Consider the following 18694-nt stretch of genomic DNA (forward strand, 5'->3'; position numbering starts at 1 on the left):
AACACTGTTGTGGCTGCAGCATCGGTCACGGTTGAGGTCACACTTGGGTTACTGAGGGATGCAGGCCAGTAAACATGAATAGCACTCACAGGAGAGAAAGAAACCCACAGGGCCCAGTAAAGTGTAACAGCATCATGGCTGCCATAGGGCTCGGATCAGAGGAACAGCCCCTCTTAGAATTTGAGGGTGTGCTTCCCTTCTCATCCATCCTTCAGGTCCGGGCTCCATCCACCCCGCGAGACTGACTAGTCCCTGGAGCTAAAGACTAAGGCACTCAGATGAGCCCCTCCCCTGGCCACAGTCACCAGCATTCACAGCAACCATTAATTCGTCTGTGGTGCAAGAGGGGGCAACAGAGGAGGCTGACGTGGAAACAGCCCAGGTCTAACTTTCTGGAGGTTTTACAAAAGCAGATAGTGCAGCCAATGGCATCGACCAGCTGGAATGAGAAGCTGAGCTTCCCCGAGCAGGTGTTTTCTGAGCCTCTGTCTCCCTCTACAGGGCTTTCTGCAGGCAGCAGGTTCCGGGAGCCCCGCCGGGCAGGGAGCAGGGCTTATTCTGACATACTCCTCTGGGCCTAGGACTCCAAGGAGACTGCAGCATTTCTCCCTTGCAGCAAGCAAATTCCTGAATTATTGCTCCATTCTAGAAGCTAAAGTTAAGTGAGGGTCTTTTTCAGTTTTGTGCCTAGAGGTCTTGCTGTAAGGATTTTAAATCCTGAAGATGTTCACCTCTTGTTGATTTTCATCAAGAAACGCAACCACAGTGATCATTTTGGACTGATTCCTCAACATGACTGATATTTTGTTTTTCAGAGTAAAATAGGAACCAATAGCACAGCATGACTTTGGCTTTTTTTTTTTTCTTTTTTTGAGACAGAGTCTCAAACTGTTGCCCTGGGTAGAGTGCTGTGGCATCCTAGCTCACAGCAACCTTCAACTCTTGGGCTCAAGTGATCCTCTTGCCTCAGTTTTTCTATTTTAGTAGAGATTGGGGGGGGGGTCTCACTTTTTGCTTAGGCTGGTCTTGAACTCGTGAGCTCAGGCAATCCACCCACCTCAGTCTCCCAGAGTGCTAGGATTCCAGGTGTGAGCCACCGCGCCTGGCCAGCATGATTTTGGCTTTAATCCAGATCCCTTTTATGAGGCTCAGAAAATCATTCCTGTCTTGAACAGTTCTGATGGAAGCCAAGGGCAGTCGCTTTGGCACTGTCTCAGGTGAAGCCCCCCCTGATAACACACTTCCTGTTCTTAGCTGACGGCTTCTGTGACCTAATGGAAAAACTGCTTTCTGAAAAAAGAGGAAACTTTTGGTGTAAGACCATAGGATATAAATAGAGATTAAGGTGACCAGATGTCCCGCTTTTGGGGGGACAGTCCCGATTTTTAACAATTTGTCCCGTGTCCCATGGCGTTTTAAAAAAGTCCTGATTTTTGGAAAGAATGCATGACAAGCTAGGGAACAGCAGGAGAATGGGAAGGGAATATACGGTTTTCTTTGCTGCTGAAAAGGTTAAGGTAACTCCATTTGGGAATGAAGAGGTTACTGTAACTTCATTTGGAAATGAAAAGGTTAATGGGATTTCCCTACTCCCCTCCTGGGCAAGGTTGCCCAGGTGGAATCTGTATCAGAAGGAGACTGGCTCCCTCCCTTGCTTCTAGGCAAGGACAATTAGCTCAGAAGGAGCCAAACTGTCTGGAACAACAAGTAGCCCCCCCCCACAAGGTGACCAGACATCCTGCTTTTGGTGGGACAGTCCCTATTTCTAACAATTTGTCCTGAGTCCTGCAGCGTTTTAAAAAAGCACTGATTTTTGGAAAGAATGCACGATAAGCTAGGGAACACGGGAGAACAGGAAGGGAATATACGGTTTTCGGCTGCCATGTGGCTATTTTGCTAGGATATGCGTTTTATATTATTTTTGTTAATTTTATAATGTTAAACATTAATAATAAATAATTTCTGAGAACTGATTATCGAGAACTGCTTATCAAAGGTTGCATTATTGTCAGTCCCCACCCCCCAGGCCCCGCCTTCCCCTCAATGGTGTCCCACTTTACCAATGTTAAAATCTGGTCACCTTAATAGAGATGCAGTTGCTTATTTTAAATCCTTTGCCTTTTAAATGTACAAAATCCATGTTGCCACTTCCCTTGACCCAGCACCCAAACCATAGAATCTTACAACCTTCACCTTCAGGGAAGAATCAGTATTTGGATCATTCAGTAATTCTCTGGTCACCTTTCCCTCAAAAACTGAACTAGGAAGTGAATAAGCCAGGTCCCCTCCCATCTCACCCCCATTTAGTCTCCTTATGAACAGGGTGATTATGGGGAAGGGCCTGGAGAGGAGTGGGGTGTCTTCAGGGGTTCCCTGAGATGCCTCTTGTTCCAGACCTTGCGTCAAAAGGAGGGAACTATGTTTTAAGTGATTGACAGGTGGAGGCAAGGGTCTAGATTCCAGCATCAAGGGTTGGCAACCCACAGAGAGGAAATCCAGGACACCCTGAGGAGACTAGGTGTCCCTGAGCAGTTGTGCTGGCTTGTGCTCCTGTGTGCTGGTCACCACACAACCTTAAGGGAAACTTCAACCTGGGTAAAACTACCAGACTTCTTTGTTAGTCAGCAAAGCTATCCAAGAAAGGCCGGGCTCTCCAGGGAATCTCAATGCCCAGCAAACCAGGAATCAGCTCCTCGGGTGCAGGAGGTAGGGACACATCTTGGACACCATTTTTAATTGTACACAGATGGGTGTACAGGTGTGGGTCCTTCAAATTGTAAACAGTGCTATGAGGTCCTCAGGACACTGAGGGCCACTGGACTAGAGGCACCCAGGCAGTGATCAGGGACCACTGGTTTCCCTGACTCTCACTGTTACCCTTATGCAAGTGAACGGCCCCCAGTGTGCCAGGATATGGGTGTGGCTGGAACGTGCCACCTGAGGGTCCAGGAGGTAGACGAAGCAGAGCTGGTGGTTGCTCCCCCACGGGGGTGGTGTCATTAGTGGGGTCTCCAGTGCAACAGACACCCACTCCTTGAGCAAGGGACTTACTGAGCCGCCTGTCCCCAGGGGGCTATGCAGAGAACTAGGAAGGGCAAAGTTCAAGTGCTTGGAAGTTCCTCTGGAAGCTGTCTGGATGCCTAAGGCCCTTCTGTCTTGGAGGGTGCTGGAGCCTCGGAAGGGCCAGCTGGGGCCTCGGTTGGAGACTGACCAGAGCAGCAGCAGCAACAGAGGGCAAAGAGCCGGGTTCTGACAGCGCGGGTGCAGAGGACGAACATGATGCAGTTGGCACCCCCCTGAAACGTGTTCCCGATACCCTATCAGGGAGAGAGAGGAGGCCTGAGCGCATACACAGGTGAGGGGCTGGGAAGTGCTGTATAACACAGAACCTTTCCCACCCATCTGCCCTCCAGGCTGGTCAGGGACACTCTTGCCCCTGTAGGGTTTTGGCAGAGCTCCAGGCCACTGTGAACTGGGACAGACCTGTCTCCAGGCCTTCTGGGGTGGGAAGGACCCAGGATCAGTGGGACCCAGCTCCTGACCCTTATCCGTCCTGGAGAGAGCATCTTGCCACCCACCACCACATAGGTCTCTCTACCTTCTCCTTCCAAGGCCTCATCTGAGCAGGGAGGAAGGCAGTGAGGCCAGGCTTCCTCTGCTGGGGGAAGGGGCAGCCAGGGCTGGGGAGGGCAGACCTACGTGCAGAACGACCAGCACTGGTGTCTGCACCGCTGGGGAGCCACAGAGGGTCAGCACGAACCGCACGGTGCTCCAGACCCGGAGGCAGATGAAGATGAGCGGGATGAGGACCAGCTTCTTATCGGCCATGGAGGAGTGGCAGGGCAGGCGGTGTGCCTCCGAGAGGATGGGCCGGTACTCTGAGAGGGCCTCGTGCTATGTGGGGACAGCCAGGGCAGCCCTGAGCGGATGGGCACCCTCTTGCCATGACCACCCAGGCTGCCCAGGTCTTCCCAGGGCTTGACACTAGCTCAGGAAGGTAGGGGGAGACATGCAGTGCCTCTTACATCTGTGTGCTACAGTGCCCCAGATTTGTACTGAGCTTAGATCCTTCTTCTGACCTGGCTCCTGGGCTTTCCACCAACTTCCCATCCCCACATGGACCTCTCCACCCCAGCTCAGGTGACTCATATGACCTTGAACCCTGAGCACCTAGGAGGGCATGGTCCCTGCTATACATACCCCACGCCTTACAGAGATCCTGGGCTGGTATGTGCTCAGTAAAAATCCACTAAATGAGCAGGGAGTGGCCCAATGGACATGTTAATCTGAGGCCTTTTGTGGTTTGCTGCAGCCAGGATGGACCCTACTTCCCACGTGCAGAGCTGTTCATCAGGAACAAGGAAGAACATGGCCAAAGTATAGAGCCAAATCATTCTCTCCTAGATTTGCTGGCCAGCCCAGCCTATTATGAATTCCTTAAAAGCTAACCATTTGTGAAACAATTCTAACCCCCAAGACTAATGAAGTGAGTTATCAGTATCGTTGATCATGGAATTCTGTCTCCTTTCCCAGGAGCGTCCCAGTCTTTCTCAGATACATCCTCACCTTTTAGCCAAACTGCTCAAGTTTAAGTGACCACTGAAGCATGTCCGCCAGGGGTCAGGAGAGAGCTGTAGCCCAGCCCTGCCATCCGAGAGGAGGCGCAGACCCAGCTCCTGACCCTTATCCGTCCTGCTGTGTGTAGCCCAGTGCCTGGCATGCTGTAGCAAGTGCTGGGTACCTCCGGCCTGTCACTGGATCTGTCCCCACACCTGCAGCCCGTCCCCTAAGGTGGCCCATCTCAGCACCAGGGCATGGGGCTAGGTGGGCCTTGCACGTGGGCATAGCAGCCACGTGGAGGGTGTGGAGCTTGAGGGCAGCATGGCAGCACCTACCGCCCTATTGATGTGCTTCCTGACCAGAAGGTACAGCAGGGGCAGTGTGATGTAAGCCAGCATCTCCCACAGCTTCCCCGTCAGCAGCATCCACAGGACGCGGTCCTCGGCCTCCAGGTCAATCCAGCACCAGCCCACAGACACGTCGGAGGCGTCGTAGCCGATCTTCTTTAGGGCGACAGCTGCCGCAGTGATGGCCAGTGGAACCCCCCAGCTGAGAAATAACAAGAGGGAGGTGGGGATCAGGCCACAGCTCCCAGGAATGTCAGCATGGGCAAAAATGAGAAAGAAGAGAGATAGTGTCCCTAGGAAAGCTGACAGGCCAGTGTCACCCAGGCTCCTGGGAGACTGGGCTAAAATGGAGCGAGGCAGGAGTGCTGGCTCCAGCACCCACCCTAGCTCCTTTCGCACACAGAGGGGTCTTGGGCTCCGGCATGGAACACTGCGTGTACAGGCTAACACACACATGCCATGAGCAGTCGGGGGCACAGGGAACCTTTGGGGAATTCCAGGGTCCTAGGTGTCCCCAGTGAGATCTAAGAGGGGGGAACATGGGCATTGGGCAGGCACAGCCCCTGGGCCCTGAGGATTCCTTGCTCAATTGGGCTGGGTGCACAGTCTGGCAAGGGTTAAAGGGGCCCCCCACAGCGCAAAGCTGAGGCAGGGCCTCCTGAAGGGAAGAGCTGGCCTCAGTTTTCCAGAAGCTTCCACTATAGCACACAGCCAGGATTAGGCCCGAGCCCCAAGGCCCCTTCTCCAAGTTCCCTGGCCCTAGTCTGTTCCTTACAAAGCAGTTTAAATCAGCTGGGGGGATTCACAAAAGCTACCAGTCCCCTGAGAGAGGCAGCACAGTGGGGTGGGTAAGAGATTGGATCTGATGCAATGGGCTGTGCACGTCCTGGCTTTGCCCCAGCACCAGCAACTTATTAGCCTCAACACGCCAGTGTTCTCTGCAAAGTGGGAATGACGGCAGTGGCTACTGGGTGTCATTCTAGGAGCGTCAGGGGAATAGACAAACACACACGTGTGTGGCGCACAGGACCAGACAGGCGGGCGGTGGAGCTGCTACTGAGTCACATCTGGCCGTCCCAGGGCTCGGGACTGCGGTGCAGATGGCTGCGCTGCATGAGGCCCATGTGGTTTCTGTCCCCAGGAACAGGACATAAGTGCCCTTGTCTAGGTCAGTCATGTGGGGAGGAGCAGAGCAGTGTGCAAACAGCAATGAGACTGTCAGTGTCACTAAAAAACTGTTTAGTTTGGGAACTGGCTATACTTCGAGAGCTCTGTCAGGGATACGGGCTCTGTCTGAAATTGCTTTCAGATGGGGGGATTGAGGTTCCACGTGCTTCTGACACCGAGATGAGGCTAGGCTAGGAGAAACACCATGGTCTGCGAAGTTCCTCCCAAATGCTGCAGGCAGAGGACATGGGTGGGGTGGGAACAGGAGAGAGAAAGACACTCCCTGGGACTGGGCAGGCCTTGGCACAGGACTTTTTCAACAGAGGCGTCCTGGCCAATCATCCCGTCTTGGCCCTTATTGCCTCTGGGGGGGGGGGTGGACAGGAGCACAGAGGGCAGTGTCACCATCACTCTCAGAGACCAGTGGCTGGAAAGCAGCATGTCCTCTTTGAAATCCCAAAGCTACAGAAGAGGCAAAAAGACCATAAAAGGGTTATGCAAAAGGTACCACATTACATGGGGGGTCTGTCTGCTCTGCTATCTGGGCTAAGTGCAGTGGTGTCATCATAGCTCATAGTAACCTCAAACTCTTGAGCTCAAGCAATCCTCCTGCCTCAGCCTCCCAAGTAGCTGCGTTACCAGCTCTGACCACCACGCCTGGCTAATATTTCTATTTTTTGCAGAAATAGGGCCTTGCTCTTGCTCAGGCTGGTCTTGAACTCCTGACCTCAGGTGATCCTGCAGCCTCTGCCTTCCAGAGTGTTAGGATTATAGGTGTGAGCCACTGCACCCGAGTCTGTCCATTTTAAATGCTTGTTCTATGGAAAACTATTTATCTGGCAAGTTAATGTAGTTTATTAACAGTTCTAACTGTTTCATAATGAGAAAGGGCTGTCATTTTAAAATAAGTAACATCCCAGGATTTTAAGACAATGTAAGTCCAGCTCTGAGCTGCATGATCTCCAGCACCTGGAACGTGCCTGGCATGGGCTTGCTGAATGGATGAATAAACAAATGAAGGAATGAAATATGGGCCAGACGACTGGGGCAGCATTCCCCTAGACACTCCTTAAATGCTCACTGCCAGGACATTACTGAACTGGAGGTGACAGGATTTCAGAGTGTTAAATGCCACTCCTGAGGTTACAATGTGCTTGCTCCCCAGCACTTCACAGTTTGCAGGGCTCCCGACAGGGGAAAGGCACAGTGGGTAGGAACAGTCACCCGGTGGGAGGCTGAACTTGAGCTGGGTCTTCCCCAAGCAGAGGACCCCCCATCAGGAAGGGCGGGTACCAGAGGAAGGAGGCTGGTTCAGACCAGCCTGGCCCTCTGTTGGGCTCCCCCACATCCTGACGGGCCTCACAGGAAGTCAGGGGACCACAGGGTGACAGACCCACACTCTGTCACTTCAGGCTTATAGGACCAAGGCTGCAAAGGGGCAGCCTCACTGGGAGTTCCGGAGCTGAGTTTAGCTGAGAAACAGCCAGAGGGCAGGATGAACAGGCAGGGAGGATTTTGAATGTGGGCTGGATCCACAGGGAGGGGCCGTTTGAACTTCAGCTCTGAGAGGAGGCATCTCAGTGGGAGGTGGGAAGAGGATAAGATCAGGGAGCAGGAGGGATGGGCTAATAATCCCGCAAAGCAGGCTGGACCAGACTCAGTAATTCCTGGTTACGGGCAGTGGTCACAACCAGCTCTCCAGGCAATGCAGAGGGGCGTGTGTGGATCTGATGCGTGTATACAAGCATGTAAACACACCGCCCATTTCACTGATACAGAGGAGAAGCACACGCCTTGTAAGTAATAGTACAATACACAGTGCTCCTTACTGCCAACATCATGTAGCCAATTAATTCTCACCGGGGCTTTTAGTAACTTTTGCCACACGCCGGATTTTGCCAACGTCTGGATGTAATCGGCAAACGAGAGCAGTTCTGTGACCATGAAGTTGGTTGGTGTTTTCATTTCCCTGAACTAACAAGATGAAAGTTAAATGAGGAAGGCAAGACTTATGTCAGAATGTCACTGGTTGGTGACATGAGCAACTTCTTTGCCGTATCAGTTAAGAGCTCGCCCACCCTGGGAGAACGTTTCCTCATTTTTGTCTGCTCCATGATACTGCCTTTTTCTCCTCTCCCCACCCCTTAAATACTGGGTTTTCTGCCTGACACAGCACAGCTGCCGTCTCTGCTTCAACTCAAGGATAAATTACACTTTTAAGTTTAATCTGTACTATTCATATTTATTTTCTCCATCACATTTTTCTTTCCGAGACAGAGTCTCACTATGTCATCTTTGGTGGAGTGCCGTGGCATCACAGCTCACAGCAACCTCAAACTCTTGGGCTTAAGCGATTCTCTTGCCTCAGCCTCCCAAGTAGCTGGGACAACAGGCGCCCGCCACAGTGCCCAGCTATTTTTGGTTGTTGTTGTCACTGTTGTTTAGCAGGCCTGGGCTGGATTCACACCCACCAGCTCTGGTGTATGTGGCTGGAGCCCTAGCTGTTGAACTACAGACACTGAGCCTAACCTCAAGTTATTTAAAATAATCAGGATATCATACGCTTTGGGTATTTATTAATTTTCTTTTTAATACAATTTAACTTTCAATAATGATCATATCTAATAATAAGCTCACAAAATTTCCTAATATGTAACAATCAGATCTCTCAAGCTGGCTCCAGGATACCACTGGACAAAGGATGGAAAGGTATGGAGCAGAGGCCGCCCCAGGTTCTGAAACTAGAGGGTGAGGAGGAAGTCAGTGCTTTCGGAAACCTCAGAAGGAGAGGCTGGGCCATTCTCTGGCCAGGGGGCCACCCTGAGCTGCAGGCAGTCTGCATCTAACACCTGCTCCACAAACACACGTGACCGTGACATAACTTTACAGAAATGCATACTTCCAATCCTGACATGCACCACCTCATAGTTTTCTCCCTTTAAAGAAAAAAATTTAAAAGCCACCAATCAAAAAAATAAAGTCAGAACAAGTAAGGCATGGCTTAATAATAGCACACTGGGGTGATTATAACTCAGGAACTCATGTGGTCCTAGGGGCCGCCCTGATGCCAGGCAGGTGTGCTGGTTCAGAGCAGCTGGTGCCCAGTCCTGTTGGCCTCTGTGTGGACACTTGCAACCCACATTCTAAATCTGAGCCTGGCAATCTGGCACCAGAGCCGGGTCATCCGGGGAGCATGCAAAAAAGATGGCCTTCTATTATCCTCAAATGTTAAAAAAAAATCTTGAAGAGAACCTGATAGTGGAGAAAAGGTTAGATGACCAGAGGACAGGGAGCCCAGCTCCATCCTAAAACTGGGGGCTGAACAGGCAGCTTCCACCAAGGGAGGGTGAGAGACCACGTCTGGGGGACGTCATCAAAGGTGCGTGGTAGGGTGGGTGGAAGGACATGTGGCTTACAGCAGGTGACTAGTAAGGCCCTCCCCTCTCCAACCTGTGGCTCTGAGGCTAGGGGGAGGCCGGGCCAGGTCTGCCTGAAAGGAGGAAGCCCAGAACACCACGCATATCCCCACACGGGGTTGGGGGGCACCAAGAGCCTCTCTCAGAGGTGCCAGGGCCCCAGCTCCAACTTGTGTTTACCAAAAAGCACAAATCAGTTTCCTTTCCCCCTTGGATGCTGTTAGAAGCTGAATTGTGCACCTCCCAGACTCATCTGCTGAAGTCCTAACCTCTGGGATCTGACTGTAATTTGGAGACAGGGTCTTTCAAGGGGTGATTAAGTTAAAATGGGGCCATCAGCATGACCCCAGTCCAGTGCGACTGGTAGCCCTGTAAAGAGCAGATGAGGATATAGGCTCACAAGGGGGAAGGCAGCCACCTACAAGTGAGGGAGGGGCTCAGAAGGAACCGACTCTGCTGATCCTGACTTTTAGCCCCTAGAACCATGAGAGAAAAGAGTTCTGTCGTGCATGCCCCCGGTCTCTGGGACTTTGTCACAGCAACCCGGACAGACTAAGAGGCTCACTATGAATGATGGTGAAAAGAGACACGAGCTCTGGGCAGGGGATGCTATGCCAGCTCCTGGGGGCCCTGACCCCAGAAGTGAAGGGGCTACCTGGAAGTCCCCCACCAAGCCCACTGGCAGAGCTGAGCAGGGGACCCTCAGCCAGCTCAGGGAGGGAAAACTGGCAAAAAGCCATTTGTCAGACTTGTCAGGAGCTTAGCCCTTCTTGGAACTCAGCATGGCAGAAGCTTTGTAAATCTTCTCCAGAGAACTAGAACGAGGAGTACACACAGGATTAGGCAAGCGGAGAGTAGACCATCTCCGATATCTGAATTCCCCAGCATTTGTCAGATGACCACAGCAGGTGGCCTGTCCCCAGAACAGCGATACACTGGTTTCCCGACACCTCCCCACCAGAGCTGAGTCCCTCAGAGTTCCCAGCTCTGCTCACTTGGGGATCTCCACCCACATGGTCCCTGGAACCTGTCCCCACCAGTCACAGCGGTGGACGCCTGCAGTGAGGAAGACCCACCTCCACTGTGCACACCAAAAGGGACAATTCCACGGGGTTTCAAAGATGCTTGGATGTCTTCCCCCACCTCCACAAAGGTTGGGGGGCTTGGGCAGGATCTGCTCGGTCATGTGCTCCCACCCTTGGATTCCTGCACCTTTTCCTAACCCCAAACCTCACCCGGCCTACAGATCTCTGGGGGTTGGCACCTGTGACCCAAACACTGCCTGGTTTAGGCACCATGTGGCCTACAGAAAGCTCTGAGTGTTAACACAACCCGAAAAAGTGCTTTGCGAACTAAACTCTCAGAACAATGTGCCAATTTAGAAAACTCCTGGGAGCAGGGCTGGGAAAGCTGGCTGTGGGAGGCCTGGGGAGAGGCTGCCTGGAGGTTCCTTCCCCAAGAACAATGGACACTTACTGTCCAGCTCGTGGTGCAGAGGGTGGGATGTGGGAGAAGTTCAGAGAATTAGCCACTGGGCCAGGCCACCACGAGGTCACTGCAGCTTTGGCAGAAGAGGGAGGGATGTCCTTTACTGTTTTTTTTTTTTTTTAATTGGGGATTCATGGAGGATACAAGATGTGTCACACACTGCAGGAGACCCCATCTCACCCTCCTTCCCTCTCTCTGCTCTTCCAGGGATGTCCCTTAAATGCACACTCACACCTGGTGCCATTGTCTGCAGCTCAGAGATGCTTCCCTGAACACCTGGGCAGCTGCCTTGGCTGAAGAACTAAAAGGTGGCCTCTACTGCCACAACCCTTGAGTGCTGGTGTCCAGCCCACTGCACTGGGATTTACGTTGCACACAGGAGCTCAGTGCTATGACCTTACTGCACAGCAGGGACCTCTGACCAGCTGCTGCCTCCGTCCCTCATTCAAACAGCCTGGCGGCTGTGGCCTCATCTCTCCAGCCCTGAAGTGTGCTCAATTCAAATTAGAGAACTCTTGGGGCCCATGTTTCCCCTTTTTGTTGCATGGGGACTTCCCACGTCTCCCAGAGTGGGGTTTTGATGGTAAACCTGGGGTGTCATAGACTCTTTCTTCCTCCATAACCCCAAGCAAACTCCAGAAGATGGGTAGGCACAGGAGTGAGGGGCACAGCCCCTCCCTGCCAGAGTCCCGTCCCACCCACTCCCACCTTAGTGAAGCCTCAAATAGGATTGCTGGATCAAGTGATACTCAGAGCCTGTGCCAAGCAGGCCTGAGGGCAGGACCCTTGCTCTGACCCACGGCCCTGAGGCTCTCCCACACCCAAGGGCCACATAGGCTGATACCTGGCACCCGAGATCCTGTTCTGGCATCACTCAGAAGGAGCCACCACCTCATGGGGAGGAGGGGCTGGTGACAGTCTTACAAAGACAGGTTACCTTCCGTGGGAGGGTGAGGCCGGGCAATGACCTCATTCCAGGCAGCTCTGGCCCCTCCCTTAGGTAGGCACTGAACACAGAGGGCCACTGATGTGAACCCACACGAAAGAAAACTACGGGGCATCTGTCACTAACCTCAGCAGCTAAGACAGAGCAGAACTGGATGTCTCAAACACAGGGATTTCCCTTGAACGTTGAATATTCTCACAACCAAAAAAATCACTTCACAAACTGGTGTCAGACCTTGGGTGTCAGAGCTTGAGAAGTGACACGCTGTTTATACAACAACTTGGCCGATGTCTCTCAAGATATTTATTAATTACAAAAGGAAAAACAGTAACTGTGCAGGGGAGTAACCTTAGCCAAGTGACCAGCGTCAACACATCCCCAGTGAGGGAACATAGCAAAGTGACTGGCCACCTGGTAGGAAGCAACAGGAGGAACAAGCTTCTAGGTGGCCCTGCCAGAGGCACAGAACCTGAAACCACCCACGGGGAAGCACAGGACAAACCCGAGTTGGGGACTTTCTATAAAATAGCAGGCCTGCGCTCTTCAAAAATGTCAAGGAACACCAAGAGGGTGGGCGCCTGTAGCTCAGTGGTTAGGGTGCTGGCCACATGCTCCTGGGCTGGTGGGTTTGAACTTGGCCTGGGCCTGGTAAACAAACAAACAAACAAACAAAAACAAACAAACAAGGCAGCACCTGTGGCTCAGAGGAGTAGCGCCCTGGCCCCATATACCAGAGGTGGCCAGTTCAAATCCAGCCCCCACCAAAAAACAAACAAACAAACAACAACAAAAAATAGCTCGGTGTTGTGGCAGTAATTCCAGTTTCTAGGGAAGCTGAGGCAAAAGAATCACTTGAGCCCAAGAGTTTGAGGTTGCTGTGAGCTATGATGCCATGGCACTCTACCAAGGGTGACAAAGTGAGACTCTGTCTCAATTAAATAAAGATAAAAATAAAAAAAACAATAAAGATGGAAGAACCATTTCAGATTGCTGGAGAATAAAGAGACATGAGAACTAAGTCGACATAAAGGCCAGGATTTTCCTCTGCTCTCAGGGACTTTGCTAGATGATGAACGAGAGAGCTCAATGAAGTCCACTAATCAGGTCGTGGATTGTTCAATGTTAACTTCCTGCTTTTGGTAGGTGCAAGCGACTACCCTTATCTTCCAGAAATACACCCTGATGTATTTGGGGGTTAGTGGGCATCCTGTCACTCTTCTTCTTCTCTTTTTTTTTTTTTTTTTTTTTTGAGACTGAGTCTTGCTCTGTCACCCAGGCTAGAGTGCAGTGGCATCATCACAGCTCACAGCAACCTCAAACTCCTGGGCTTAAGCTACTCTTTGCCTCAGCTTCCCGAGTAGCTGGGACTACAGGCAAGCAACCACCACCACATCTGGCTAATTTTTCTATATTTGGTAGAGTTGGGGTCTTGCTCTTGCTCAGGCTGATCTAAAACTTCTGGCCTCAAGCAGTCCTCTTGCCTCAGCCACATGGGTGCTAGGGTACAGGGTGTGAGCTACTGTAATGATTCCAGAAAAAAGTAATTGGAGAGGGTAAAGCTAATATGATAAAATGTTAATATTTGGGAAAGCTAGGAAGCTAAAAATAAATTATTGTTAACAGTATATCTCAATTAAAAAAAGTCAAGGCCAAGAGAGAAGGTAAAATCATAAAAGGCTCTGACCTTAGAGAGGGTCAGAAGGAGGTTCTAATCCTCATCCTCCCATTTGCCACCTACACGGCCTTCGGCCATCTCATCGCTCTGAGTAGAGGGTGATTGCCCTGCCTGGCCCACTGGGTTACTGGAGAACTTTGCAGAATCCCAGAAGCCAGATGCAGTGCAAGATGAAACAAATTTCCCTGAGAATAGAGTCTAAACTGTCCTCCTCCAGAGAGAGGAACAAAAGTCTCCATAAATGGGACCCTGTGAGGTATTAGGATGGGATCCCAGGGGGCCATGCAGGTGCTTTCCTGGAAACTTGGGCATGTGCCTGTTTTTATGTGGCTGCAATCAGTTTTAGAGATGGCTTTTTTCACTTCACGTTGTATCATGCCATTTAGAAAATATGAATTACAGGCCGGGCAAGGTGGCTCACGCCTATAATCCCAGCACTTTGGGAGGCCAAGGGGTGGATTGCCTGAGCTCACTAGTCTGAGACCAGCCTAAGCCAGAGCAAGACTCCCCCACCTCTGAAAATAGCTGGGCATTGTGGTGGGTGCCTGTAGTCCCAGCTACTTGGGAGGCTGAGGCAAGAGAATGGCTTGAGCCCAAGAGTCAGAGGTTGCTGTGAGCTATGACGCCAGAGCACTCTACTGGGGGCGACAAAGTGAAACTCTTGTCTAAAAGAAATAATAAGAACTACAGGGTTCACAGTTATTATTATTTGAGACAGGGTCTTGCTCTGTTGCCTGGGCTATAGTGCAGAGGCATCGTCATAGCTCAGTTACTTCAAACTCCTGGGCTCAAGAGATCCTCCTGCCATAGCTTCCTGAGCAACTGGGACCACAGGCACATGACAGGCTAATTTTTTTTTTTTTTTTTGGTAGAGATGGGAGTCTCACTATTGGTCAGGCTGGTCTCAAACTCCTGGCCTCAAGCGATCCTCCTGTAGTGCTAGAATTACAGGCATGAGCACCGTGCCTGCCCACAGAACCAGTATTTAGAAGCTCTATATAACATTTCAGGAGGGGAGGACAGTCTTTAACATACCATTCCCCCCATGCTGGACATTGCGCTTCCAAATTCTATGATAGCAATGTCTCACAAATTCCTCTGTACTTACAGCTTTGTATGTAGTATAGATTATCCCCTTAGACTAGGTCTCAGTAAATAGGATTACTGGATCAAGGGGTATGAACCAAATACTTTCTACAAGGATTATTTCAGTTTATACTGTCAATAAAAATGCAGGGAAATACCGTTTCGCTGATATATAAAAGGTCAGCATTCTGCTTTCCTATATTTTTTCTTCTAATTTAATGAGGAAATGGTACTTCATTGTCATAACCGGTATTGTTTTGAGTACTCATTAACAGGCTTACAGTTTTCCAATAGAGATTTATAAACTGCTTTTGCCATTTTGTCTGAATGTGTCCTTTGTTCATCTTTTAGGATATTTGCAATGGGGGAAGTTTATTTCAAAATATTAAGGTGGTACACACGTTTTTATTATGTGGATAGTTTTTGTCATGCTTAAGACAGGGTCAGTGTGCCTATGACCTGACTAGTGTTCATCGTACCTGTTAGGTAGGTTTTACCCCTCCATCCTATCTCTCCTCCTTGATTTCCAGTGACTTTTACTTTTCACTATGTCCACTTATGTGTATCCATTATTTTCAAATTATTAGAGAGTACAAGTGGTATTTGTTTTTCTATTCCTGGGATACTTCACTTAGGATAATAGTCTCCAGTCCCATCCAAATTGCTATAAAATACTAATTTGCTCCTTTTTATGGCTGATTAGTACAGGTTTTTAAAAACCTCAATTCTTAAAAATGCTTCATTGAATAGAGATATTGGCTGGGCACTGTGCTTCATGCTTATGGTCCTAGTACTTTAGGAGGCCAAGGCAGGAGGATTGCTTGAAGCTAGGAGGTTAAGGCTCCAGTGAGGTGTGAGGGCATCACTGTCCGCTGGCCTAAGTGACAGAGCAAGACCCTGTCTCAAAAAATAAAAAAAGTGAACAGAGATTTCAATCTTTCATGTTGCTTATATTTTAAAATCCTTTCTAAGACTGTCTGGCTTAAAGAAGAGGGCTGATTTTTCAGTAGTCTGAAATGGTTAAAAAGCGGACGATCTTGTAGTCTATGCCTGAAGATGGTATTTCTCACGTCAACAGATCCTGCAACAAAAAATTAATACTCCAAAGAAATACATTGCTATTCCTTAGCAAGGCCATTAGCAATACCATCTGGGAGCATCTGGGTCAATAAATGAACCCGTTAGACAGGTTTTACTAATTTCCTTAGACTGGCAAAGCCGGAGGGCTAACTTCTGAACGAGAATGAACAAGAACTCCAGGGGATAAATTGTCAAGCTCCCTTTCTAGCTTAGATACAGGTAATTTTCTTTTAAGAAACAGGTAGATTACATTCAACAGACAAGATGAAAAATTTGCTTCTTTCTCATGCCAGAACGGGACACATAAGACTCCCCCAGAGGGAATCCTTTCCTAATCATCAAGGTTCCTGATGAGAAGTGAACAGAAAAAATCCCTATCTCAGGCTTGCCAGGTGATCCATCTTTTCTATAGGAGCTGCACCAGATCCTGTTTATCATTTTAAAAATAGACTGTAGTCAATATTTTTAAAAAGAAGCAGGGTAGAGAGAAGTAGTTCTTGTGAAAAAAGGCCCAGTCCTGGGCTCCTCTGTAAGTACCCATGAAATTCTGGGTACACACTGCTCACACTCGTGCAGCCATGGAGGACTGCTGGGTCTCTGACTGGGTCCAATTTGATGGAGCTGCCGGGACAAAAAGCAGCCCTGCCTTCCATGGGTCTCTGCAGCGTCTGACCCACAGTTTAAATGATGCCTTTCAAAGATGTTGATTTCAACAGCTGAGAAGCAGGACACTTAGCTCCTCAGGGACCAGATGGCCTCTGTCCAGCAAGTATAAGACTAGGAGGTCAAGTGACTTGTACCGCCTTATAGCCTCACCGTGTGACACCCAGGTGACCTGTCTCTACCAAAGTGCTGACTGTCCTCTCAGTCCCTGGAAAGCACTTAAGTTTTTAATAGAAAGGACCTATAATTAGGGCAGCATTTGGTGCTCTGATGTGGGAGAGGATAAGAGGAAAACAGCCCGGGGATTCTTGCCGATAGTTCAGCACAGGACACCATGAAACTTCCCAATCCTGAGATTACCCAAGGAACAGCTGACCTTCCGGCGGCGAGGGCTTACTTGAGAGATGCTTGAACCTCAAGGCAGGGCAAACTATTGGTTTTCCCGACTCTCACAGACCCCAGATGGACTCCCAGACGTTCAGACCAGCCCTCTGCCACTGACCTCAATTTTAGATCTGCTCAACTCTAGAGAGAAAGTTAAGATCTCCTAGAGTGAGACGCAAGAAGGCTAGAAACAAACAAAGACGAAATAAACAGAGACAGTCCCCTGAGAATGTTACACCAGTGGCACTGCAGCCCGGGCAGGGCGCACCACGCCCACTGTGGCACGGGGCGGGGGCCTGGGACTGGCAGCCGCCTAACGTCTCTCTCAGCCTGACCTCCCATGGGCAGCAGAGATGGCCTGACCACAGTGAAGCAGGAGAGAAAGGGCACACAGTGTTTCCCCAGCCCCTTCCAAGTGACCAGGGCCCAGCTCTTGAGGGCGACCTCCTCCTACCCAAGAGGCTGTCCCGAAGCTCAGTCCGGGGCAGGCACAGAGGGGCGCCCTCTGCAGCGGTGCTCAGGCCAGGCCCACAAGCCTGGCATCCTCCCACTGGCCCAGGGCTGGGGTCCCCCGAAGGGCCACAGAGGCAGCAGGCAGGTCCCCATGTGGGTCGCCCTGGGTCGGGGCTAGAGAGAAAGCGCGGCTGCGACCCACCTAACAACGTGGAAGACCCAGAGCAGGCGGTCAGTGCAGGGTCCGCGCCCGGCGCGGACGATGCTGAGGTACAGGTAGAGGGCGATGGCCACGGTCCAGAAGAAGGAGCTGGTGTTGGCGAAGGTGGAGAGCGCGCCCTGCAGCACGCAGTCCCACGAAGGGCCCGCGAAGTCCTGCAGCACCCCGTAGAAGTAGGAGGCGGCCGAGAGCAGGTCTGCCAGCGACAGGAAGAGCAGCAGCCGCCGCGCCCGGCTGCGCAGGTCGGGCCACAGGGCGTGGGTGGCCACCAGCAGGCCAGAGCCGAGCGCCGAGAGCGCGCACGACAGCAGCACCACGGCGCGCTCCGACGGCACCAGCACGGTGGGCGGCGGGGGTGACAGCATAGCCCGCCGGGGCCCAGTGGGCCGGGGCGCGGGGTCGCCGCGAGGACAGAGGCCAGGTCGAGAGAGCGGCCGCCGCCGTCTGGGTACCGAGGCGCCGGTGGCTCGTGTCCCGGCGCCAGCCCCGCCCGCGTCCCGGCCCACCGGGCCAGCTGCCCCGCGCCCCACCGCCCCGCCCACTAGCCCCGCCCACGCACCTACACCCCGCCCCTGCGCCCTCCACGCCCCGCCCCTGCTCCCAGGGCCTCTGGATCCTGCCACGCCCTCCCACCACGCCCCTGCGCCCAGTCCTGTGAACCCCATGTCCTACCCGGTGTCCCCAGAATGCTTCCCGCTACCGCTGCTCTCGCCCGATGCCTGGGACATCCCGTCCTGGCGGGGCTGGCATTTTTAGAGCTAATATTACTTTCCTTCCTTTCAGCCAGCTGATATGTGTAGGGGGTTGGAGGCGTTCTTTCCACTGGTAGCAGAACAACTCTGTGTGATTCTCATTCCTTAAGCTATGACACCGAAGTGTTCACAGGTTGGTGGTGGTGACTTGGGGCAAGCGGGTGTTTCCAATTTTTCTTCTAACGTGCATACACTTTTTTCCAAAAATGTTGAGCTAATTAGATCGGATTTTTAAAAAATGAAATATTCCGAATTTACAGGGGGTTTTTCCTTGTTTGAAAATTTCACACTTTTTAATTGAGAATCAAATTACATACAGTAAAACTAGCCTTTTAACGGTACAGTTCAGTGGTTTTTAGTATATTCATGAGTTTGTGCATCCAACACCATCATCTCATTCTGCAACGTTTTTATCACCCCCCCAGAGAAACGCTAATCCCTCAGCTATTAGCACCTT

The 18694-nt window shown here is 51.2% G+C and overlaps 1 protein-coding gene across 1 annotated transcript; it reads right to left on the reverse strand.

Annotated features, from left to right (window-relative positions):
• Positions 1 to 2622: 2622 nt before the first annotated feature.
• Positions 2623 to 17850, reverse strand: GPR157 (G protein-coupled receptor 157). The gene is made up of 4 exons (XM_003793335.3): positions 17468 to 17850; positions 4896 to 5109; positions 3700 to 3894; positions 2623 to 3317 (listed from the first exon to the last, which is right to left on the reverse strand). Exons 1-4 carry the CDS (start codon positions 17848 to 17850, stop codon positions 3141 to 3143), a joined length of 969 nt encoding a protein of 322 aa, XP_003793383.1. The 3' UTR covers positions 2623 to 3140.
• Positions 17851 to 18694: the final 844 nt, after the last annotated feature.

This window comes from Otolemur garnettii, unplaced genomic scaffold (genome assembly GCF_000181295.1).
Source record: "Otolemur garnettii isolate 467f Iridium unplaced genomic scaffold, OtoGar3 scaffold00067, whole genome shotgun sequence".
NCBI lineage: Eukaryota > Metazoa > Chordata > Mammalia > Primates > Galagidae > Otolemur > Otolemur garnettii.

Coding starts and splice junctions, on each gene's coding strand:
- GPR157 (XM_003793335.3), bottom strand. CDS start 17,850: ATGCTGTCACCCCCGCCGCCCACCGTGCTGGTGCCGTCGGAGCGCGCC. Junction 5,110..17,467: donor TGGGTCTTCCACGTTGTTAG/GTGGGTCGCAGC, acceptor GTTATTTCTCAG/CTGGGGGGTTCCACTGGCCA. Junction 3,895..4,895: donor GGAAGCACATCAATAGGGCG/GTAGGTGCTGCC, acceptor GTCCCCACATAG/CACGAGGCCCTCTCAGAGTA.